General features: G+C 40.6%; 4 protein-coding genes across 6 annotated transcripts; 3 read left to right on the top strand and 1 right to left on the bottom strand.

Annotated features, from left to right (window-relative positions):
* Positions 1–2,555: 2,555 nt before the first annotated feature.
* On the bottom strand, positions 2,556–6,811 carry LOC119228436 (uncharacterized). Its single transcript, XM_037487977.2, has 10 exons — positions 6,482–6,811; positions 6,323–6,387; positions 6,126–6,234; positions 5,876–6,027; positions 5,638–5,780; positions 5,310–5,472; positions 4,768–4,861; positions 4,553–4,628; positions 3,830–3,903; positions 2,556–3,748 (listed from the first exon to the last, which is right to left on the bottom strand). Exons 1-10 carry the CDS (start codon positions 6,493–6,495, stop codon positions 2,848–2,850), a joined length of 1,791 nt encoding a protein of 596 aa, XP_037343874.2. The 5' UTR covers positions 6,496–6,811; the 3' UTR covers positions 2,556–2,847.
* A 184-nt stretch (positions 6,812–6,995) lies between these two features.
* si:zfos-1056e6.1 (uncharacterized protein LOC107988029 homolog) lies at positions 6,996–10,432 on the top strand. 2 transcript variants are annotated; one of them, XM_037487989.2, is made up of 9 exons: positions 6,996–7,119; positions 7,974–8,041; positions 8,155–8,202; positions 8,333–8,397; positions 8,508–8,545; positions 9,001–9,080; positions 9,500–9,562; positions 9,732–9,782; positions 10,011–10,432. In XM_037487989.2, the coding sequence occupies exons 1-9, from the start codon at positions 7,035–7,037 to the stop codon at positions 10,062–10,064; spliced, it is 552 nt and encodes a 183-aa protein (XP_037343886.2). In that variant the 5' UTR covers positions 6,996–7,034; the 3' UTR covers positions 10,065–10,432. The 2 variants fall into 2 exon arrangements, 1 of the variants encoding a protein (XP_037343886.2); XR_009956025.1 differs by having other exon boundaries at positions 9,001–9,562; positions 10,011–10,046.
* A 202-nt stretch (positions 10,433–10,634) lies between these two features.
* ddias (DNA damage-induced apoptosis suppressor) lies at positions 10,635–15,045 on the top strand. 2 transcript variants are annotated; one of them, XR_009956024.1, is made up of 6 exons: positions 10,635–11,027; positions 11,243–11,404; positions 11,588–11,687; positions 12,388–12,414; positions 12,500–12,701; positions 13,001–13,128. XR_009956024.1 is itself a non-coding variant. In XM_037487965.2 (5 exons), the coding sequence occupies exons 1-5, from the start codon at positions 10,906–10,908 to the stop codon at positions 13,713–13,715; spliced, it is 1,413 nt and encodes a 470-aa protein (XP_037343862.2). In that variant the 5' UTR covers positions 10,635–10,905; the 3' UTR covers positions 13,716–15,045. The 2 variants fall into 2 exon arrangements, 1 of the variants encoding a protein (XP_037343862.2); XM_037487965.2 differs by having other exon boundaries at positions 12,388–12,701; positions 13,001–15,045.
* Positions 15,046–17,604: 2,559 nt separating this feature from the next.
* LOC119228004 (zinc finger protein 786-like) lies at positions 17,605–20,196 on the top strand. Its single transcript, XM_062561815.1, has 3 exons — positions 17,605–17,740; positions 18,144–18,265; positions 18,378–20,196. Exon 3 carries the CDS (start codon positions 18,784–18,786, stop codon positions 19,540–19,542), a length of 759 nt encoding a protein of 252 aa, XP_062417799.1. The 5' UTR covers positions 17,605–17,740; positions 18,144–18,265; positions 18,378–18,783; the 3' UTR covers positions 19,543–20,196.
* Positions 20,197–24,575: the final 4,379 nt, after the last annotated feature.

Here is a 24,575-nt window from a genome sequence, read left to right as displayed (position 1 = left end):
GTTCCACACAAAGCTACTGTAGAAGCAGTGAGACGTATTCATGCAAATCTACTAAGTGAAAGTGGAGTGAGGCCCAATGTCCCCCCCTGGACCTTGAGCCCTGAAACCTCAAGACTAGACTGATGTCCCCTGGTAAGTGGTTGAGTGTGAGAGTCTGAAGACTTGAAATAATGTATATACAGTATATGTCAAATGTAAATGTATAAGAGGCAGCACGTTGAGAAAAGGGTTCATAAGGAGCTCAAAACGTCTGCCAGAAAGCCCTCAAACACTCGGCGGTGGGACAGTGGGTCAGGGGGACATCCCTAAACCCTCTCGGAGTTGGGGGGAGCGCGCCACAAATCTGTTAATTTGTAAGGGGGGGGGGGGATTGTATGGAAGTAAATCTGTGTCATCGGATTTTGAAAGAAAAAGGTGATTGAATTTCTAGCACTGAATATTTATGCATTGAAATTATGTATCTGAATGTTTTTCAACATTAAAATATTCAACTGCAAAAAATCAGCTGACATTTGTACATTAAGAGACTGTAAGGATCTTCGTATCTTTAAATGAATTCAAAACTAGAAGAAGAGGCGTATTCTGAGCGGCTGTACGCTCTCGTTTAACTTCCGCTTAGTTCATGTCCAACACGGTCTGTAATGTACAAATGTCCGCTGTCTATTACGGAATCTTACAGACACAAACCACACTGATGGCATAAAGAAGAGTTAAAGCCCCGTTATTATTGGACATGGATACAATCCAAAGCCCAAGGTGTATTGGGTGCTCGCTGCTTGTGCTTGATGCACGCTCCTGAACTTGAATCTAGAATCGATTGCTCTTTTTTTGCTCTTTTTTTGCAGTTGAACATTTTAACGTTGAATTATTTGCGGTTGAATATTTTGCAGTTGAAAAACATTCAGAGACATAATTTCAATGCATAAATATTCAGTGCTAGAAATTCAATCAGGTTTTTCAAAATCCGATGACACAGATTTACTTCCATAGTATCGGGCCTTTGTGACGGATGAGCAGCTGTGCATGTTGAAACAGTACATCTACTTTTAAAATTATTATTATTCTGTTGAATTAAGCACGAAGTTGCTTGTAATCCTGTACGCCTCTTGTTAACCTGTTGTAGTTTGATATAATGTCATTTACTGGGCGCATTATCAAATGAGCATTAAATAATGCTTTATAATGAACCAAACTCTATAATGAATTTAAATGTTATTTCATATCAAGCAACAGCACTGTCCAACATCAGTACAGTTGAACTGTATTCAGTGCTGTTTTTGCAGAAGACGACGTCACAATACTTGTTGGTACAGTCAAGACTTTGGCCTGAAATAGAGATTACACAAAGAAAATAACTATGATAGTTATTGTAAAAGCTTTATTAAATATGTCTATATTTGCACTACACGGTCCACAGAGATTTGTTGCAATATTCCCTAAATTTAGCAGGAGAAAAGATTTTGTATCACAAACGCACATGAAAGGATTTTCTTTTTCACTTTAATTTGTCATATTGGGTGATTTAAGTTACAAGAACACTTTCCATTACTCCAGGTCACCTTTTAAAACACCACGCTGAAATGATTTGTTTCACGTCTCCTTCATAAACAACACACTGAGGGCCATTTTGTGAAGAATGTTGTGTAGCTGAGGGCGTGCTTACATGTCGGTCCCACAGTCTTCCTCGTGGGAAGCTCTTACTGGAAATGTCTGGCCACTGACTCGATGGAAGGGTTTCCCACGCCCATTTCCTCACACAGTATAAATGAGAGCTGTTATGTGCGAGCTGCACTCAAATAATGTACAATAAAAACAAGTGAGTAATTAGTTTAACCTTAGCGATGAAGACGTAATAACTGTAGCAAATAATATAGGAGCAGCTGAACATACGGTCCAACGTGTGAAATGTAATTTTATTGTTATTTCAAACAATTTAGTTAATTGTGTGTATTCATGTGAAACCACCAGGTGAAACCACCAGGTGAAAGCAGAGTCCATAGAATACGTTTTGTATGTTGCAGTCAAACAGGACTTTGAAGTTCATGTGAAAAAATGATTTCATTGAATTGGGAAAGAACTTAAACTTACATTAATCTTGTCAACAATGTTGCAATTTAAGATTATTTACTGGCAAGATGTGACACGAAAGCAAAAAGTTAAACCCAAAGTCCATTCATCCAAATCCCATGCGGCTAGTTTTACTCTACCTTGTTGTTTTTGTAGTTGTTTTGTACCTCAACAATTACTAAAATGATTAAAACATTAAAAACTACTAAAGAAACAGGCCTTTAGTGGTACCATCATACCAATGAGAATGACAGCATTTCTCTGCATAGTGTATTCATGATTAAGAGGATGTCTTTGTTTAGACAAATCCAGCCTGCAGTGACAATGCAATGTGTTTCTTTGGACGCGTTTCCCTGGAATTCCAGAGAAGAGCAATGAGGAAGTAATTTCACAATCCTGAATTGCACCAGCTCACTGTGACATTCACTTACCCTAGTTTCTTTTTACTTTTCCTCACTATTGACTGCCAAAATCTTCAGACTCTTAGGAACATTTAACCATAACATATTTATGTACAAAGGCAGTCACACACAGGTTAAAGTCATTCACAAAATTAAGCACTTGTTTAAGTTGATTAAGTAATAACAAAATGTAACAGTGACACCACCATCAAATCAAGGTCCCTTTGCTTAGTCTTCTGGAGCTTTCTCACTATTGTGATTTCTTACATTTACAACACAATTCATTTTCAGTCACATCTTCCTCAGTCTCACTTTATACATTTCACAGCATCCCTTTCAGTAATAAAACGCAAAACAATGAATGCATCCAAATCCATCCCTACACTCTCTGATAGCCAGGCTCTGACATTAATGGACCAGACGGGTCAGCAGGCATCAGGCAGAGTGGTGCCCCATCCTGGACATTGTTAATGAAACATGCGACTCCCGCGCTTGAGAGGCTCTGAGGCGTCACGGTGAACAATTCCTCTGGATACTTGTTCAAGTGTCCCCCTTTGTCATCGGCAAACAACACGGGAGGCAGCGCAGCCTGACTCTCAAACGGCTGGTAGTCGTCCTCCACTGGAGGGAAGCCGTGTGAGCCTGCCGTCAGACGGGGAGGTTCCTCACATGGAGCTAACCCTTCATCTTTTCCCCGTTGCCTCATCGCGCCGCAGACCGCCTCCTCGTACCTCTCACACCTGGACCCTAGACTGGACACGGCGTCGCACAACGCCACGCTGTCCACTGGGGACGAGCTGAGGGCTTCTGCATAAGAAAACCCCCCGGAATCTGCATTGCACGGCCGATAGGACATGTCTGTTGGCGTTAGAGACGGATCTCCTAGTGCTAAATTAACAGGCAGACAAGACGGTGGCTGGGGGTCAGCGTTTCTGCGATTGTATGCAGAGTCACAAGGGATTTCCGCCTGCGTCTGGACCTGAGAGATGTCCGTCGGAATGAGGATGGAATACGTTCGGTTGTCGAAGCTAAATGCCCCAGAACTCACGTCATCAGCTTGACGTGGTTGTTGAGGAGCGGGGGGCAAGCCACTGGCTTTGCTCACTTCCTCTGTGGTGGAAAAGGGGACGATATTGGTCAAGGCGTGTTTGAGGGCATCGCTTACACAAGCTTTAATGTCCCGTTCTGTGTCAGGGTAACTGATGCACGAAGAGCCCGTGCTGATTCCACTGCTTTGATCCAGGCTTCCAGTGCTACCGTTTCCCAGGGACCTCTTCAACCTGAACAGAGAGAAAAGGATCACTTAAAACTTCAAATAAATAGAAATCCTTCAGGTAATGGTCTCATGCAGCCACACTCACCAGGACTTGTTGTCATCTGGAACAAGAGGCTCAACGGAGACAACGGAGTAGTCGGTTGTTCCAGGCTTCAAGACCTAAAACAATACGGATATGAAACCATTTGGTCAAAGGGTTTGTTTGTAAAAGCTTTTTTACCCGATAGATTCAATATTTATTATTTAAAAAGTGCAGAAATAAATATTTTTAAATGGACATGTTTGACACATTTACTGAAAGTATGTGAAGAAGTTTAAAGTTATTAAGAAGTCAGTCATGGTTGGTTTGGTGACACCAAAGCCATGTTTATTATCGTCACTAGAGTGAACAGCTGTTGAGCAGCTACATACATCACAAATACAACCCATGAACTATTGGTGTATCAGTTTACAAGGCAGCCAGTGGAAATGTTGGTTCAATACTAAATAAAGTCACTAATCATTGCAACTGTAACGTCCACACACACACGTCCATTTCACAGCACCATTAGTTTTCTAATATTAATTAAATAGTTATGTATCACATGTTACATGCATAAATTGTGTCCTGAAAATCGGAATATATACACTATAGAGAAATAATTTGATGCAGGTTTTAAATGCATTGAATGTCCAACGTACCAGGCTTAACAGCATGATTCTGTGAAATTACATGTAATAAAGTCGAAGAAATGGATGAAACAATTAACGCTGCAAGTTTGTAGATCTATTTTTCCCCAACATCAAGTTCACATCACTGGTAACTCACCTTTTGCGTGCTTGGATAAATTACAAGTTTTGGATTTGGACATTTGGACACTGCAACCCACCACTTTGTTTTGACCCTAAAATCAACAAATAAATCAATAAAAATCCCATACATTTAACATAAACACAACCAAGGAGTGTTTAAGGGAAAAGCCTTTTATATCATTCACACACAGAGAGAAACATAAACACATTTCTTTAATCTACATGACTTACTTTACATAGCTGACATATATCACACTGGTGATGACGACTGCAGCAAAACAGAGGCTGATGATAACAATCAAGGGCAGGAAGACTGGGGACATAGCTGTGAAGCAACATGTTTGAGGTCAATTAAGAAATCCCGAATGACATGCAGCAGAGAGGTTAACCACAGACAAGTGCAAGGCATCCAAATGTAGATTTGCACCAGGGTTGTGTCATGTGGAACACTGCCCACAATGACATGACAGCTTGTGGGACTATTCAATGTAGTCGTGATCATAACTACTGAATGTTCAGTCATGGTTGAATGTTATTATCAACTAAATATGTGGATGGAAGTTTCTTGTGCGCTAAAACAGCATCAATGAGCCGACATGAAGCCAGGAGAATACAGCACATATATGTGTTCGTAATGATATTGTGGTACTTTTGGTGTGTGTCATTATTGATTGATTGGGTGTTGTTTCCATTTAAGTGTAATGTATGTCTATCCACCCATTTATCACATGCCCTCTTGTGCCTGTAGAACAAGCTGAGAAGGTGACACTTACCGGTTGTGAATTCCATTTCGTTGCTACGGTCACTGAAGATGCCGCTAAAGTCACTGTAGCTTTTCACGCTGACAACATACGTTGTGCTTGGCTCCAAGTCTTGACCAAGTATATTAAAGACATTTGATCCATCGATTGTACTTGGTTGGACAAATCTAGACACCTGGTATGGAAAGAACGAGAATTGCAAATAAAAAAGATGGTTCAGTAATCATAAGTCTTTAATTCACCAGCACCGTGACATTAATTAAAATGGACAAAACTAAGTCAATAAGTCTGGAAGAAAAGGATTTCAGTATTATACTGTTTCATATGAAATTGCTCCTACCTTTTTTGTGTCTGCTTTTTTATGGTAAGTCAAATTAGTTTTCATGTAACTTCTTAAAAAGGAGTCCATATTTGTATCCCACGTGACTTTAAAGTTCCCCTCAAATTGTTTCACTGATCTGATTGTTGGGGCTCTGGGCTTTACTGTAGAAGAAGAGAAGAGAAGATTAAGGGGAACGTTTCATCACCTCCCTCCGGTTTGACATCCATTCTATTTCATTTAATTTAAGTCAACTTACTGGTCAAAATGACACTGAAGTTTTTGGACTCCAGAATGTTGTCCCCTTTCCAAACTGTGACTGTATGAGTCTCCCCGAAGGCTATAATCATGTTTGTGATGGAGCCACAACACTGTCCATCATCACACTGGGTGAAAGCTCCAGTCCGATTTCTGTGGAATACAAGATGTCATACATCTACTAAACGTATCATTCTAACAGAGTAAAAGGCTTCACGGTGAACAAGTAGGTTAAAAACAAAAACACTTACTCCTTTTCGCCGGGAATCTCGAGAGTGAAAGTGTATTCAGTACAGTTTTGCGCATTGAAGTGGCAAGAGACGGTATCTGTAAGGTCGTTGGTACATTGAAGACTTTGGCCTGAAAGACAGATTAAGAGAACAGAATAATCATGATAAGGAGTTATTCTAAAAACTGAATCTGATTTCGGCATTTCCACTCTAAGTACCTGAGGCATCTGTTGCAATAGTCCCTAGAATCAGCAGGAGAAAAGGTATCCTATCACGGACGCACCTGAAAGCCAACAAAAAGCAGATCATTCCTTCATTTTGATGTGTCGGATTGGGTGACTAAAGTTACAAGATCCCTTTCGAATACTGCGGCTTACCTTTTGAAACCCATGCTGAAGTTATTTGTTCCACGTCTCCTTCAAAAACGACGACCCAAGAAACCTGGGATCCATTTAGTGAGACATGTAGCGCAGCTGAGGGCTTGCTTACACGTCGTCCTCGTATGGAAAGCTCTTACTGGAAATGTCCGGCCACTGACTCGATGGAAGCGTTTCCCACGCCCATTTCCTCAAAGAGTGAAAAGAAGGAAGCACGCAGCCCCACATTGAGAGCACGAATGCACTCGTACTAAGTCCACAGTGCGGGAAAACCAGCAAAACATTACAAACACGTGGAAAGTTTTTATGAGGATATATTATTGTCTCAATTGTTTTGTTTCTACGATGATAATGTCATTTTAACCTCGTGTCAGCCCGCGTGACCAGCGAAGTGAAACAGTCCATTGCGCTAATGAAGAGACTTGCGGTGTAATCCTGCCGCCTAGTGGACACTCACTGAGCCGCATGTTGATTTGATCAAAGACTTAATGATTTATGTTGAAAGTCTCTAACCGGAAGTGTCAAGTAGGCTTCTCTCTCAGTGTTTGATCGCATGGTTATAATGTCTAACGTCAGTTTTGACCAATCACCACGTGTTTCGAAGGCTTGGATCGCTCTGAGACGACTTGACAAAAATGGTGAGTAGGTTTCTGCAACCTTTATGACTATACAATTCGTTATTGATTATTTAAAACAGCTTCCCCGTGTGTCCGACTGTATCCATGGCAACCAATTTCTTTATTCCTTTGACCTATTAAGCGCTCATGCTTTTTGCCATAGAAATGATGGTATACATCCTGTTTACTCACGTTATTCACATATTCATGTGTTTCGTTTTTTTTACTTCAGTAAAAGGCCAGTTGTAGCTGGTGAGGCTTATTTCCATAAGTGTTTAAAGAGGAGAGCAGCAGCTGTGTGTGACTGCTGAGTGTTTTCAGCTCTGCTGCAGTAGCCCGAAACACCTATTTATTCTGAATATGGAATTGCTGTTTTATCACCTGATAGGATCTACAACAAAATGATTACATGTAGGCCTACTGTAAAAAATACAGGAAAATATAAAGAATCCAATATTTTTATTACGTCAAATGTTCAAATCTAAAGTCCATTTTTTTGTGTATTGAAGATGTGAAGGAGCAATGTTACAAAATGTCAAAACACATTTTTGAGCCAAAGGGCACTAAAAGAAATGTATTGTTGACCATAGTGAAAGAGGTTAAATTGTTCATTGGACAGGTTTTTCTCAACAATGGTTTATAAATGTTCAAGTTACGTTATTACCAAAGATAAATAAAACCTGATCGTTTAATTGAGCTTGACATAAGAAAACTAAATAGAACATCATTCAAATATATTAAATGATTTCATTCTTTTTGGGATGTTTTGGTTAGGCCAAATAGTTTTATGTTATTATCAAAACAATTAAGTTAAAACCCGTTTTAAAGGTTGACATATTAGAGAGTGGTAGAATTTCTAGTTGTATCCGTTGCAGATGACAGAGTGGTGGCTCTTCGAGAAGTGTCTATTCCTCCAGCCGCTGAGGTCAACAAGGTCATTCAGGTGTGCAAGTACATAGAATGTTCTTGGTCATTGATGTATGATGCATATTCATTTACATATATGTATATACAGTATGCAGAATATTTTGACATGGATCTTGAATCTCTTTTCAGATTATCACCACTACCTTTGGCCTGAACTCTTCCGATGTCATATTCAAGGTACAGTGACTCCTTCGCTCTAATGTCAGAGCCCTATTACTGAAATGCATGTGTCCACACAATATTGTTAAAAAAAAAGAAAAAAAAAGTTTTGGGCTGTAGCTGGAATTGTGCTTTTGTCTGTTTGCAGTTAAGGAACAACCGCGGCTGTCTGATCCCTCTCAACAGCTCGATCCCTGCCAACAGCAAGCACATGTGAGGAGTCATCTTTCACCGCGCTTAGTTAATTCTATGCATCTATTTAGTGAGCACTCTTATGAACTACTTATTGATTTCAAATGGTTTCATTTTTGTTTTCACCACAGGCCTTTTGTACTTGAGGTAGCCAAGATCTTCCAGCATGGTGAGAGTGAAGTTCCTTTTTTTATTTTTGACGGGGCTTTCCTAAGGATCTGGACAGGGTCCTTGCATTGGGGGGGTCAACATAACACGACCATGTTCATAGAATAGCAACACATAACCTGCTCGCTGTTTTACACAAATATAAGATAATTGGGGGTGTAAATCCAGCTAATAAATGACAGGACCATAAGAAAAGTTAGAAGTTATTGTTGACAAATACTTGGCTGCATACAGCTACATTAAAGTGTCCTAAATATTATTTTGTTCAAGGATAGATTAGATATGTTTCTGAGCTGGACTTTTTACTATATATTGTATTTCCGTTATACGTCAGAAAACATTGTACTTACTGTAGAATCATAGTTTAATATAGATAGTATAAGCCATATCAATTTACAAATACAGTATTAAGGAAGTTATTGATATCTGTAACGCGTCGGATGTCTCTGATCCCAGTGCGTCCGGAGCCCCGAACCGTTCCCATGACCGTAATCAACAAGAGCATGAAGACCAGACTACAGACCATTGAGCAGAGGGTAGGTTTACCAAGGGTTCATTCCGGTTCTTTCAGCGGTGATCAAGTGTTTAACCCGGAGTCCTTCCTCAGTATTCTTTGTTTCTTCAAGTGTCAACGAGGAGGTTATCTAATGCACAAAACCTCTGCCAATAACAAAATACAAAAAAACATCTTGTCTGGTAAGGTAAGAGAGAGGGTAAGGAAGTTGTTTTCCTTCAGAAGACTATAAGTGTTTATATTTTTGTGGTTATGTTTTTAAGATTCAGCATTAAACATTTGGAATTGCCAAAGAAAAGGCACAAATTAAAAAATTAAGTTTTCAAATTGTAGGACTAATGGTGCAGAATTTTTGTGGCCAGAACCAGCTCAAGTTCAACTGTTTTATTGTAAATGTATTATTTTTTACAACTTGCTTTAAGATTCTGTGTTTTATTGCAGATTCAAAGACTGGAGGAGCTTCTGCCTCAGATCGAACTCAGACGCAATGAAAAACTAAGCCAGGTATTTGAACTTTTCTCTGGGCCTTGTTCAACATTAAACACATCGATAACCATGTGTCATCATGAGTGTAACACTTAGGGTGTGCCCCACCGCGGTGACAATATCACCGTGATGGGGCATCTTCACATCCAATTGACCATGGAACACCTTCTTCTCTGTCATATTGCAGGAGATTGAATGTCTTAACCAGAAGTTGAGGTTTCTTCATAAGAGAATGCAGGTGAGTCCTTCTGATCCTGACTTTGTTGGTCAAAGTCGTTGGTGTCGCTGTAGTTTTTACCTTTTGAGTCATTCTAATCAAAGACAAAAAAACATAACTTAGAGTTGAATATTTGAATACATGTTTTCATGTATTTTCTGAGTCTCTACATCTGCTTCTTTTTGTTTCTTACCGCATGTTATTATTTTTCAGTTTCACCTTTGGACACACTTCTTTACTCTGTTTCAGATGGTAGATTCCCTGAGCTGGAAGGGGGTGCTGACCAGAGCCCCTCTGTGGTAACAAACATCCTCCTTTCTGGCTGTTTTACACAAAGCATCAGTGGAACAATGGCTTCACTCATCATCCCCTGGAGAATTGATCTTGTATTTTTTTTTACTTCTTTTTATTTTCCCATATACATCATTCCAAGTATTTTCAGTAAATAACTTATTAATGGTATGTAGAACAAAAACATTATATATATATATATTTTTCTGCCTGGAAATGTAGTGGTAAAAAAGACTTTTGTGCCGTGCTTAACTAGAATTACTATGGAACTCACCGTTTGGTTTGACCAAAGGCAACGTGTGATACAACTCTTATGATATAACTAATGTTGTGAACATCAGTGAAATAAAGGAGAAATGTAGAAATTGTCTATTTTTTTAAATACAGCTGCAACACTCTCAAAGCTAAATGTTTGCATCATTCTTTGCCAGACCCACGGACAAAATTGAAATGACGTGAAATCACTTTTGGTACCAAAAAAATGTATCGTCGTTTTACTTTGTTTAAGGTAAGTGCAATATCAATAAAAAATACTATGAAATCCCTCCAGTAGGCGGCGACAGTGGGCCTCGAACCCTTCTCTCCAACCGTCAGCAAATCAAAACAAGCAGAAGAAGTATGCAGCGGGACGTTACGAGTTGAAAATGCACCCGATTTGTACGCGTTTGGGTTTTCTAGCTGTGATTCCTTACATTGTTCCATTGTTTTTTTAGAACAATGGTTCCAGGCAGCGTTAGTTAAACTCTGTGTGACACTCGGGCGTCGCGTTGTGAGGAGTTAGCTTTCGGCTAAACTGCTAGCTAGCTGCGGCCTCGGGAGTAACTTCTCGTTAGTGTCCGTAGCGAGGGGCTGGATGCCTGCTGCTCGGGCTCTGGTGGACTGTGTCGTGTTGTCTCTGCAGACCGCTTGTGTGTTTTATCCGAGCTGCAAAGACTGCTTCTCAAGGATCGAAGTTGAGCAGCGGGACACGACGAGGTAAACAAAAACACACACAACACACAACTTGTGTTGCATTTTAAAAACGTTTTAGTCTTGAAAGTTGCCTGAAGAAACTAAAACAAAGCATCACTTTATTCTTTCTCTAAGTCTTTTCTCAATCAGATTAATGAATTTGTTCATGCAGTTCAAATGATCTCTTTGACACTCACAAATGGACTTACTCTCCCCGTTTTTTCTGTCTTCCATCACAGATGCAGATGCTTCAAGTGTGGTTACAGCTGTCCGAGGGAACAGGCAGATTACAGATATCGTCTCTCACTGAAAGTGACCCGCAACAGCTGCATTTTTGGATTAACTGTATTCGGAACGTGCTTGAACCCATTCTTTGGTATTCATGCAAAGGGTTTGCAGAGGTGAGCATGAGGAACTCACACTTCTGTTTACATGTTTTAAAGTGTATTACGCTACCATGATTTTAGTAAAAATATATTATAGTTTATTTAACTAGTGTTATGTGTGGTCTCTTCGTCAGTGCCCGGTCTTTTCCCGTTAAGTAATAAGCGTTGTGGATCTCTGTTGTTTCTGTGATGTTGCAGGTTGGTGGAGAACTCTGATGGAGCATCGAGGAGATCCACATTGCTGATGAAGGCTGTTGAGGATTGTTTCATTGGCAGACATTTCATCTTCGGTATAAAGGTACAATTGTGATTATCTATTGCTATATTCAGCTGATTTCAGCTATTATATACATATCTAATGTCTTTATGTCTGTACAGGTCAATAAGTACCAAAAAATTGCCGCACAGAAAAAATGTTTTTTTGTTCTGAAATGCTACTGCATCAACAGGCAATATTAAATAACTTTACAACTAAAGAGCACATATGGCTGCACAAAACGTAAGGTTTTATTGATTATATACTGGCATATCTTATATAAGTGCTATTTAACAGGGCTTTTCTTTGTTCCACAAACACTTTTAATTTGTGTTATTATTGTTATTTTTTCACTTTCACTTTTCACTACTATAATACCTCCCCTACTACGGCCCATCTCTACGTGCCTGCACTTCCTCATCATGCGCCCTCAAAGAACATTGTGGCCAAGACCATTGTCGTGGCACTCTGAAGACCAGCTGAAAACAGATCTCTGAAAGTTAGCTGAATGTCATGAATTTCTAAGCAACATTTTCTGTCAACTAATCAATTACTCATATTGAAATATTCCAGTCCGTACCAAAGGGGTGGGATGACAGACCGACACTTTTGTTTTAAACAGTCAAATGTTAGTTTTTGTCAGGCCATAATCATACGTATTCTAACAACATGTCAAAAAGGCTTCATTGAATTCCAGCTGCTTGGTCTCAAACATCTGTGGTCTTGTCTTTGTCCATTTTAGGTACCTGAAAAAGAAAGTCTGCCTTGGGTAGGAGCGCCTGTTGCGAATGGGTCCAGCAGTAAAGAAACTGTCCACTTCATTGCCACTGAGATGATTCTCCCCAACGCTACAGGCTTGGGAGGCTGCACAGTGGTCAGTTATTACCGGATGCTTCTTCAGAAAGCGACAGAATATGAGCTGGCATCCACTGATTCCAGCAAAACCTGCGGACCCCCAGCAGCAACCCTACTGCTGATTCCTCACCATTATCCATCCGGCAGCTTCAATCATTCCAGACTTTCTGCCTCAGATCTTCTGTCCCACTCCCCGCCAAGGTAACAACATTTACAAGCTACTGATTATGATTGCTTTATATCTGATCATTATCTCCGCCAGGCGTATCCTAATGAGACGTTGAGATTATTTTCTGCATGTTAAGTGGGGATCATTTTGATTTTGTTGAAGAAACTAGTGTTTTCTGATATCAGCTCAATTGTGAAATAATAAAATATGAAGTGGGGTTGAACTCTAACGCTGCTGCCCCGACAGTTTTTTTGGGAATACCTTATTTTACTTATCTCATCTATCTCTCATGTGCCTCTGATTGTTTTCATTGCTTTCATTTGAATCCTAGTTCACAGTGCCAAGACGGCACCCTTTCCCCCACCCCTCCATGGGAACAGTCACTTGGGCTGGTTACCTCATCAGCAGAGCAGGAGGAAGGCTGCAGCCTGCTGTCTGGTGGAGATGGGATCGGCCGACGGACAGAAAACCAAGAAGCGCGACCCTGTGCTCTGAGAGGCTGCCCCAAGGATCGTGAATTCAAAGAGGAGAAAGCGCCGTCCCCTCCTCTTTCTTTGGGGTGCAGTACTCCCAGCTGTCCATCATTTTCCAAATACGAGAAAGATGTTGAAAACACGTCCGTCCTGAACACTTGGATCAGTCCCCCCCTACGTGGCCACAACCTCTCCAATGAGTGGGGGTTTTCTACCAGACGACCCGCCCACACAGTTTTGTCCAGCTCCTTGGCCTGGGGAGATTTGCCTTTCTCAGAGAGTCTTTCAGAGTATTTGTGTGAGGAGAACAACCATCTTGACATAGTTGTTGCAACAGAGCCACATCTTAACGACCTGGAAATCAGTTCACAACACAGTCGATTTTTATGCAAATCAAATTCTGTCTTTCAAAGTAACACACAGATGACAGACAGCCAATCACAGATATCACTAGAAATCACCAATAAACCTGTACTGAATGGAGGGCACAGGCGTGATTTACCTGACCAGATATACAAGACCCCCCAATGGATGTGCATTCAAGAGTCAGGACAAATTAGTTTTTACCCATGAGTGTAATCGGCAAGAGGAGAAGGCTGCTTGGTCTTCTGGAAATGAAGAAGAGCAGCTTGAAGGTGATATCTACAACTGTTCGGCAGACCTATTCGGTAGCTCACTACTTTCCGAAATGACGACAAACAAACTCCGCACACATGCCAAAGGTGTCAGGGCGACCACAGAAGTTGGCTCGCTGCTTCCCAAAGCTAACGAACAATCCCGGAGGAGCGAGAGGGATTCTCTTTCAACACCAAACAAACAGAAACGGAAGAGTAAAAAGCACATTAGCAGAGACAGTTTATTAGCAACAGACAAACAAGAAGTGGATTTCATCCCTCCCACCCAGTCCACGCCCATTGTGAAAGTCTCACGCTCACCTGCCTCCACACACAGAGACTCCACATTGACCAAAATCGGTTTACGAGCCGATGGTCACGAATCATGTGCTTTCTACAGAAACCTGCCTGAATCTGTGCCGTCAAATTCATGCACCGCTCCTCTTTGTGAATTAAACTGTGTCGGCGCTGCTCAGCGGTCCCAGTATGGCAGAGAGTCTATAAAAGAGAACCTGGATTGGAAAAATACTTCCAGCCGACACAGTCACAGACTTACTGCTGAAAGGGGCCGCTGGAAACCAGGGCAGCATAAAAACCCTCTGCTGACTCAGAAGCACCCGAGGGTCCAGAGAGGGACCCAAAACACTGTGTCAATCAGAAGCATCAACCACAAATGCTACTCAAGTGATTGTGACGTGAATGAGGATGGTGAGGTAATTATTCCCCCGACCCCTGTTCCTGAAACGCGACCGAAGCCCAGAAGAAGAAGAAGAAGGATGCAGGCTGGAGACGGCAGCAGTCCTTTAGATTACGCTAAGAAAGTATATTGTAAAAAAACTCTGTTAGGAACTTTCACATCATCACAGGGAGGTCCGGCTCAGACCGAACATTGCGACAGTAAGGCGGTTGAGGAGGGGATTCAGGACGGATACTGTTGCCACCTCCTCGAGGATAATAACGAGCCCTGTGATTGGTCAAGAGATCTTTTCTCTGACTCAATCTAAGGTTCTGTGTCACACCGGGCCTCGACACATTGATACAAAAAAAGAATACTTTTTAAAATGCATGCCATCTAGTCCCTCACTCTGTGCAGAAGGGTCTGAGAATAGATCAGAATTATCAAATCGTAAACATAGAGTTTTAAGAAACTCTGTGTGAATCCTCCTAGTTGCACCATCTTCAGCTATTTGCACTTTTATCTTAAAAATGTGGTTTTGGCAGCATGAGGGAGACCTGTCCTACCCTACTATGGAATGCCGTTTTAGTCAAAATTAAATAAATGACCAAATACACGGTAATGCATAATGACACTGCATTTCATGATAAATAAATGAATAAATACACGGTAATGCATAATGACACTGCATTTCATAATAAATAAATGAATAAATACACGGTAATGCATAATGACACGGTACTCGGTTATGCATAATGACACGGTACTCGGTAATGCATAATGACACTGCATTTCATTTCACGTTCTTATATGCAAATCAGGGGGCGTGGCTATCTATCACATTCAGAACAGACGACAGAGCCGTGTGCCGTCGACACCGCTAGCGAACGCGGAAGCACCCCCCCCCCCCCTAGCATGCTAGCATTAGCGGATCAAATCGATCAACATTGGTTATCTGCAGATACTATTTTGACACATATTGAGGGTTTTTTGGAAATACTAGGGCTTGCGGTTCCCACTTCGGCAGCTCTAGACTGCGGTCAACTCAGGCGACACTCGGATATCCGTGGTCAACTCAGCCGACACTTGAATTTCAGTGCACGTTTATGCTGACATTTACGGTATTGAGCAAGTAACCGGACCAAACTTTGAGAAATTGTACCGTAAATGTCAGCATAAACGTGCACTAAAATTCAAGTGTCGGCTGAGTTGACCACGGATATCCGAGTGTCGCCTGAGTTGACCGCAGTCTAGAGCTGCCGAAGTGGGAACCGCAAGCCCTAGTATTTCCAAAAAACCCTCAATATGTGTCAAAATAGTATCTGCAGATAACCCATGTTGATCGATTTGATCCGCTAATGCTAGCATGCTAGGGGGGGGGGGTGCTTCCGCGTTCGCTAGCGGTGTCGACGGCACACGGCTCTGTCGTCTGTTCTGAATGTGATAGATAGCCACGCCCCCTGATTTGCATATAAGAACGTGAAATGAAATGCAGTGTCATTATGCATTACCGAGTACCGTGTCATTATGCATTACCGAGTACCGTGTCATTATGCATTACCGAGTACCGTGTCATTATGCATTACCGTGTATTTATTCATTTATTTATTATGAAATGCAGTGTCATTATGCACTACCGTGTATTTATTCATTTATTTATCATGAAATGCAGTGTCATTATGCATTACTGTGTATTTGGTCATTTATTTAATTTTGACTAAAACGGCATTCCATACCCTACAGCTACTATTGACCAACAGCAGCAAAATGGGTGAGACCAAAGATCTCAACACTCAACTTGAGCACCTGATCCTGTTAGTGAATTGGCTACATAAGTCCTGTGGTACTTCTAACCAGAAAGCTTGAGATCAGATTTAACTTTTGAACATCCAGGGGTATACTTTTTTTGTACCTTGTTTGACATATTTTGACCATTGGATGTGTGCCTGACGCATCATTGACTCGTTTCCCTGTCTGTTCTCCATCCAACTTTTACAACTGTGAATGCTATTTAAGTGAAGAAAAAGGGTGATGTGTATGATTGGGTTGTTGTCTGATGAATTAACTGATTTTAAATATTAAATTCTTAACACTGGCATTTCTTTTGTGTTCTAGTCTTTATTAACAAGAAGTAGTGTTTGTATAAACAGGAAGACAACAACACCATGTGCTCTACCTGAAAGTGCCACAGAATGTTGGCTCAGTTCCTTCAGTGATATAAAATGTAAATATGTCCCTGGGTGGCAGGTAGTATAACCCCATGTGTCTGTTTATGTGGTTTAAAATACAAGCTACTGCACACACAAAGTGCCCATTGGGAGGATCTGAATGTAACAAATACACATCTAACTTGATCTTGTCTTTTTCTTGGGTAGAAAAATAAGTGACTGGTTGCTCTGGCATCCCCAACAGAAACCTGCACAGCAAGTAACATCAAGGCCATATTAAAAAAGGTAAAACATGTTTTTGAAACGCCTAACTTTAAAATATTTACCATTATGTTTAATACACATGGTACTAAAAGGATATACATAATTGCGCAGCATATTGTAATTAGTTACTCTACCACAAGACTAATTTTAAATAGTTCACTATGGGAGTATCTGTGCTTCAGTAGCATTTACATTGCTTCTGTCGAGGAAAATGAAGTACTGACCCGTGGGCAGCGACGTGTGTGTTGCTAACATGTTGCTTTAAAGATTAAGAGGCGTGACGTGGAAGGGAGGAGAAGTGGCTTCGAAGGGAGTTGTCAACAGAGCGTTGGCTCGTAGAATCAAATCATATAGAAATGTTTGCACACAGACTACAGTGTGTCACTTGTGTATACTACATGCTACACTGCATTTTGTGTCTGACCATGACCTCTGACCTCCCTGCAGACGAAGGAGAATATTAAGGTGTGTATGACAGACACGGTTCTGTACTCATTTCTGTCATAATGATAACTCTTCATTCACTGCAAATTTGGATACTGGAGAAAAGGAGGCCATCTTCTTGGGGTGTTCATATAAATACTGTCTCTGTTTGCTGCAGTTCTGTGAGCTGGTCTCAGTATTTCTCCACACCGTCCATAACGGGCCATGGAGATTGTAACGTTAGACGAGAGCGTTCCTTACAAGCACCTGTCTCAAAAAGCGTTTGAGATTTTTTTTTCTCCCAAGTGTACGGCGTGCGTAGAGAGTAGACTGGGACTATACAGCGCCGAGGTTCTTCTCTTCACTCAGCTGCAAGCAAGACCTGCAGGAGCTTTACACTGCACACCGCAGGATAGTGGACGTCTGTTGCTCCTCTAACTTTGTATCATGAAGGTAAAATAATCATTTAGACTTGCTGTACACCTTCAACTAGTCTGTGTTACAGCAGTTACTACTCTGACATACACAGAAAAAGTTACTCATCTATGGGTATTTTTTCTTTTGTGGTTTCTAATGTAATACATTTTTCAGGCTTGTACCACTTGGTTGTAAAAATGTACTGTCAAACTGCATCTTGAAAGTATGTATTGTCTTGCTTTATGAACTTCAAACCTTGACGGTGTGTTTGAATAATACGGTTTTAATCAATAGTAGCATACGTTGCCTTGAAAAGTCTATTTATTGTTAAAGCTCTCATGAAAGGAAACGACTAATTTGACCTTTTTCTGTGGCATTCTTTTGTTAAATCTTGTACGGAGCAATAACCACTAATGACTGCGCTCTGTCCCGTGTGCAGGTCGCTGGTAGCCATGCTGTGATGCTGTTGGCCTGCCTGAACCGTTAAAGAGAAGTAGCTCAGTTCTGTGACAGCGTGGTCAAACCGAGACAGAACCCTGGTCATCTCCACCCTGCACACAGGTCAGCAGAATAGACATGAACCACTAGGTAGTGGTATAGTAATAAAAAGATGTGAGAGCCTTACAATGATCTAATGTAGCGTCCCGTATTGAGGAGGTCTTTGCTCCACCAGGTGTGTCCTGGCAGCTTCCAGTCCGGTGTTGGCATCTCTCTTGTCCTCTGCTGGTGCCTTGGTGGAACTGAAGGATTGCCGTGCTCATTGTGATTCATTGTGATTCATTTCCGAGCAAGAATCAAATAAATCATTTTGGGGATGATTCAGTGTCGCAGAGTAAGAATTGTTTCACCAGAGGATCGCAGAATGAAACTGATCTGATTTCTGATGATTTTTCTTCCAAACATCGGCGACTGGATTTTTGTGAATGGCAGAATGTCTGCATGGCAACAGCAGCGCAGGAGCAGTCAATTCACGCACAGCATTCGAGAGCCTTGGTCCCGCCTCCTGTTCATAACTTCATCATGGGAGGTGACTCGCTCTCTGGAGACCTAAAGAAGAGCACAGTTCAGCAGAGACACTTATGCAGACCAGCCACTGCACCACGGAGCCACACCACCGCTTCACGATGTCTGTGGACCACAATACGTCCCAGCCCGTCCATTCAGACCAGTCCAGTGATGAGGAGGAGGTTGGTGCCTTTGCCCGACCATGTTACAGTCCTCGGAGGCAGATCTCTGCCACAGGGACCACAGACCAGATTCTACTGCCGGACATTGGTGCCAAACCTGCTGACTCGCTAGTCGCCAAGGCATGCAGCCAAAAAGAAACGTTTCCAAACAGCTTTTGGAACAACGGAGAAGCGGCATGGAATGAAGTAATATCTGTAGCACAGTTTGACACAAAATATTGGGTAGGAGAAACACATTTTGATGCAAGATCTGTTGGTACAGAACGAAGCAGGCCAGGAGCTGAAGTCATGCGTGCAGAGGTGGTTTCCGTCGGAAACCAGAGCGCTACCTTGAGAGTGCGTTCGCCTCCAGGTGTGCCGGCCTCCGTGTCGTCCGCCTTGCCTGCCTGCGTGCCCTCGTCCCCGCCAACGAGTGTACCGGCTCATCCGTCAAACCCTGTTCAGCCCCCTTTCCGGTGCTCTCTGTGCGCCCGGCCCTTCAGCCAGCGGGGCTCTCTGAACAGGCACGTGCGGAGCCACCTGGGCGTGCGTCCCTTCTCCTGCCCCCGCTGCCCTATGACCTTTTCGCGTCAGTACCGTGTCACAGAGCACATGCGTGTTCACCAGCGCTTTGTCCTCAGGAGTGACTTTCGACCTGCTTCTTCGATTTGAAGCACGGAGAGCTAATGATGAACACTGATAAGGCTGCAAAGATGGCCATTTTTTATTAATGAGGAAATAATTATGAATGCATCTAGAATATTTTATTGTTTACGGCATAAGAACCACTGATGATGATCACAGGATGATCCTTTTCTCTTGCACTCAACTAGCCAAAGAAATCTTTTTGCTAAAAAGCAATATCAAATAAAAAGAGTTTTTTTATTCAGGTCTAGAGTAACCAAACTATCAGTTAAGAATTGTTCATTTTGTGATTGTTCGCCCTTTGCTCTGTTCCTGCAACAGAAAAGGTGATCATATGCTGTATACTTCTATTCTTGCATGTTTTCTCCAGGCTTATTATTTTTCAGATTTACATTTTGAACCTATTGTGTTCAGTGCGACTATTCAGCAGAGTACATAAATGTCACGATTCAAATGACATCCTATTCTCTGTTCATATTACAAAATCTATTAGTGCTATGTCTCACATGCTGTCCTCTTGAAGTGAGGACACTGTGCTTAGTATCATAGCGTTTGTACTCAATGTTGTTTACTGCTGAAACATGAGCTGGAGTGGTAAAAGCAAAATGTCAAGGGCAGCCATGGGTCTTTTCAAAGGACAAGCAGAAGGAAGGGATCACGCCATTTTGTATTCAACACTTTAATTGAAAACAGAAGAGTTTACAAGATGCAAAGGTTTATGGTATTACCTGGCGCTCTGGCCAGCATACTTTCTAAGGTATTAGAACAAATTCTCTCAGATCGGGTTAAAAAATACATAATCGCCACTGACAACTCACACTTTTGTTTGTAAGTATAACAGACCAAGACTAAAATATGTGTTTGTTTCCTGGATGCGTCTAAATTAATAAAGCAAATGAATCCTTTGATACAACACAGAGTGACACTTGGAGAAAGTGTTATGCTTGTTATTCCACTGGTGTTTCATTCGCTGCAATGGTCATCATTACAACGGCCTAAAGGGAAGAGAAGGGCAAATTGAATCCTTGACTTAACAGATATGGTGAGTGCAAGTGGTACATATAAAGGCCTCAGCTCAGGCTGTAGTCAGCATGAAATGATTTTTGTCTTCCTCACCTGGCTCTTGGTAGACCGCAGAGAAGCCACAGCCAGACATGACATTACAATGAAAATAACTGCACCCAGAACACTGTAGATCAGGCAGATCCCTTCCGCTATAGCTCCCACTTCCTGGACAACACACACATGAAGAAATCCTCATGATATCCATGCCATGACCAACTTGAAATTAGTTTTTTTGCCATAGTGTATGGATACCCAGTGTTTATTAATGAGGTTATGGTCATGACTTGTTATGCTTTTTATGCTTTCCAACAACTTTTATTAAAAACGCAGATTTTCATCACAATGTCTTCATGTGTAAATTCAAAAAGAAACAGGGCGGATTGATTTAAATAACTGACTGTGTAAGACTTTTTCACAATAATGTATGTATACTAATAATAAAACAAATGAATATCCAATCCAAAGTTTGCTGTGTTAATAAAGATGCAGTTTAATAAATAATTAAAATACTAAATGTAGATAAAGATTTGCCCATGTCCATTTAAAACGTGTTATATTATGTTTGTCTTTCTGTAAATCCGAAATTCTGAAAAACCTTAGAGGTTAGGTTTTTATTGTGTACAAACCTACACAAATTGCATGTTGTTTTCTACTTTTTCACTGTAAGACATATAAGCATTCATTTAACATAGATATATAAAAGTTAAAACCTGTTTAAGATTCATGATAAATATATTAATGGCCACCACTAGCAAAAATAAGAAAGAATGATAAAGAATATGAATCACCTCAGATGTCAAATATGAACCATCAGTGGTATTGTCTTCAGAGAAATCTGGGAATCTGAAGCGATGGTCTACAAAGTACGGCACGGATCTCAACAAAGTCCAACACACCACGAGTATGGTCACAATACTCAGAGCCAACGATATGGTTACCTTCATGTGGACAAAAACGGAGGCAGATGAAGGAGAAACAGAAAAAAAACATGGGCAACATGGAGAGCGCAGCAATGCCCCCAAATCAATGGATTCACATTATATAACATAAACAATGGACAAAATAACATATAGTATATTTATATAGGTTATCTGGAGGGGGTCTTTAACATTTATGCATACATTTATTCCTCCCTTGAAAGAGATAGTTCTGGAAAAGTTGCTTTTTAAAATGATATTAGAGCTTACTTTTTTCTTGGTCGGGTTGTGCTCTGTCAGAATATATAGAATCCCACAAAATGTGAACTAAAAGGAAGGAAAGGAAAAATGCTTGAATTTTCTCTTGAATGTTTTAAAGGATCACAGTGCTGCATGAGATTGTAACTATTGAACAGGATAGCACAACCCATTTATTGCAAAAACTCCTCCAAAATGTGCTGCCCAACAACCTACGCAAACCTCAATCTTTCAAGGTCAATGCCGGAACGTAACCGTTCATGGTCAATAAGTAACTATAACCATCTCCAGAGAGTTTAGACAATTGTGGGCTACCAGCTAGATTCGACTGTTGGGCTTAAACTTCGGAAGTAAATTGCAGAAAAAGCCCATGATCGGAATTCTGGACACATTTTTGTTATTGGGTTGTTCTGTAATTGGGCTGTAAATTATATAATTCAATCCATAATTTGTTGTGATTCACTGATGATCCCTTGTTGTGCAACCAACCATTGTTCCGAGCAAGAAGAGAGACGGGTCATTCGATTCTATGAAGTTTTCTGGCGCTATTGCGATGGCAAGGAGGAAGAAAGATGAGCCCAAGACCAGTGCAATGATCTAATAGATGAAAATGAAAAAGAGCTTAAAGCATAACATTTACACTTTTGTAAAAAAAAAACAGAATGTTTAAATATGGCTATCAAATTGGTGAACTGAGATGAAATGAAATTGAGGTGATAGATTATAATCAGTCATTTGAGCAGCAGTATGTGTGTGCGCCTCACGCCAACAATCTTTGGTTGTCCTTTAATGAAGCGGTGTAAAGGTTTCATTCCTCCCACTGCGGTGCCTTGAAGATTAGCATTATTTCCACTGGAGTCGCTTGCACGGTAGAGTTCAGCAGACATCTTATGGACAAAGAAAGAGATTGCAAATATTAGTTTGACATAAGCAAGGGTTGGCAAACCTTGTGATATAGAGTGCAGTTTGGAAATGTTCTCACTAATCAGTTTGCCATGTAAACATTAACGTGAAGTTCAATAATGAAACCTAGGAAAAAATGTGATCTCTAATTAATTTGAACTTTTATCTAAGGTATGTCACAAAAAAAACTACTTTTAACTATTAGGAAAGAAAAAGAGAAAAAGTAAGTAATTGTTTAATGTCATCATTATAATTATAGTTTAGTATGTCACATTAATTAAAAGAAAGTATATATAAATGTAGTATACTAGTATACCACCAAAAAAGCTACACAAAAGTCATACTATCATACTGTCATAAAACATTTGCTTCACAGAACGTAATGAAAACATTACATAAAATTGTTCTTGTTAAAATGTGATTTTCCCGTAGGTAATGCGATATCCATCCATCCCACAATAAGTAAAATATCCACACAGACTTCTCCGGCTTGCATGTATGTCTCCAACATGTCGTAATAACTTATCCTATATGCTACTCAGTCAACAGCACATTGTTCAAATAAGACCTGCTTTATTACATAATAACCTAATGTAATGTGAAGAAGAGCTTCATTTAAATAACCCTTAAACTGTCAAATCTCAAGCAAACCTGTTACGAAACAAAGCGATACAAAACAAGAAGAAATGCAGACCCTGTGCAGTGTTGTTGCTCGGTGCTGAAGCCCAGTATGAGCTGTTGGAAACGACCTGAGGATTGGGGATTTTGGAACGATCAGTTCATTTTGAACACAACCAGTACTCTATATGTGCTTGTGGAAAACGTTTTTTCTATTTGTGCTTTTGTAGATATCCTAGATTAACTTCCTTGTTTTCAACCTGGCTAAGAATTTTCTTCAGGGCAGTGAAGGGACCAGTAATCGTTTGGATGAACAGATTACCGGATAATCAGAATTCTTCCGGCGCCAGAAAAAGGTATTTTCCCCCATAACATATTAACATTGTAACATTTGCTGAAAGTACCGGTGCTGTTGAGTTCTTTTGTTGTTCAGTCTCTGTGAAATAAAACCTTTTTGTGTCAATCAAAGCAATACTTTTAGATACAAACCAAAAGGATCTGTCATGCATGTGTTGTAGTTAACAGTTCATAGCATGCAGTGCCACATCCAGTGCCACATTATGCATACTATACATACAAAGAAAATAATTATCAAGTGCAGCCAAAGAGCTTCTTTTGTTGAAACAAAGAATGAACCACATTAGCAAATCTTGCTTTTTCAGTCCAAAATGGTGAAATCCTAAAAGAAGGCCAAACTTCTCTTTTCTGGCGGGTAGCTCTGTTGACCGGTCTCGAGGGGCCAGAGAGGAAATGGAGAAGTGAAAGGAATGTGATGAAATAGTTTGAGAGAAAAAAGAAGCAAGACAAGCTTTTAGTGTTGTTTGACACAGCTTTGTTTTCAACCTATAAAATAGCAGAGGAAGCATTCAGGCTTTTTAAAAGTTCTAAAATCCTGAGCAACAAAGTTTCAAATGTAACAACATTAAAATGTAAAGTATAACAGTAAAACAGAATAGAAATCACTTTTGAGTTTATTAAAAAAAAGTTGATTGTACACATGTATTTAAACTATGTTGTTAATATCTTGCATACTGCTCGGTAGGCTGCTTCACAGTGCATCATCTTTAAACAGGACAGAAAAACTGGATCAAGATCCATATCAACACAAACACACTCTGCATAACTGGTCAAGAGTTTCTATACATCTTTCACAGAAAGAATAAAATAACAGATGATTTAATTTAAATGTTTGGGAATCCTTGGGTCCCTTAACAGACAATACCAAAGCGATGCGCTTCACTACAAAGATCAGGTGACAGTGATCTTTACATCTAAATCATTTTGCATCGTATTTTTACA

This window comes from Pungitius pungitius, chromosome 4 (genome assembly GCF_949316345.1).
Source record: "Pungitius pungitius chromosome 4, fPunPun2.1, whole genome shotgun sequence".
NCBI classification, from domain to species: Eukaryota; Metazoa; Chordata; class Actinopteri; order Perciformes; family Gasterosteidae; genus Pungitius; species Pungitius pungitius.
The sequence above is the reverse complement of the archived record's forward strand: the minus strand, read 5'-3'. Positions and strand labels throughout refer to the sequence as shown.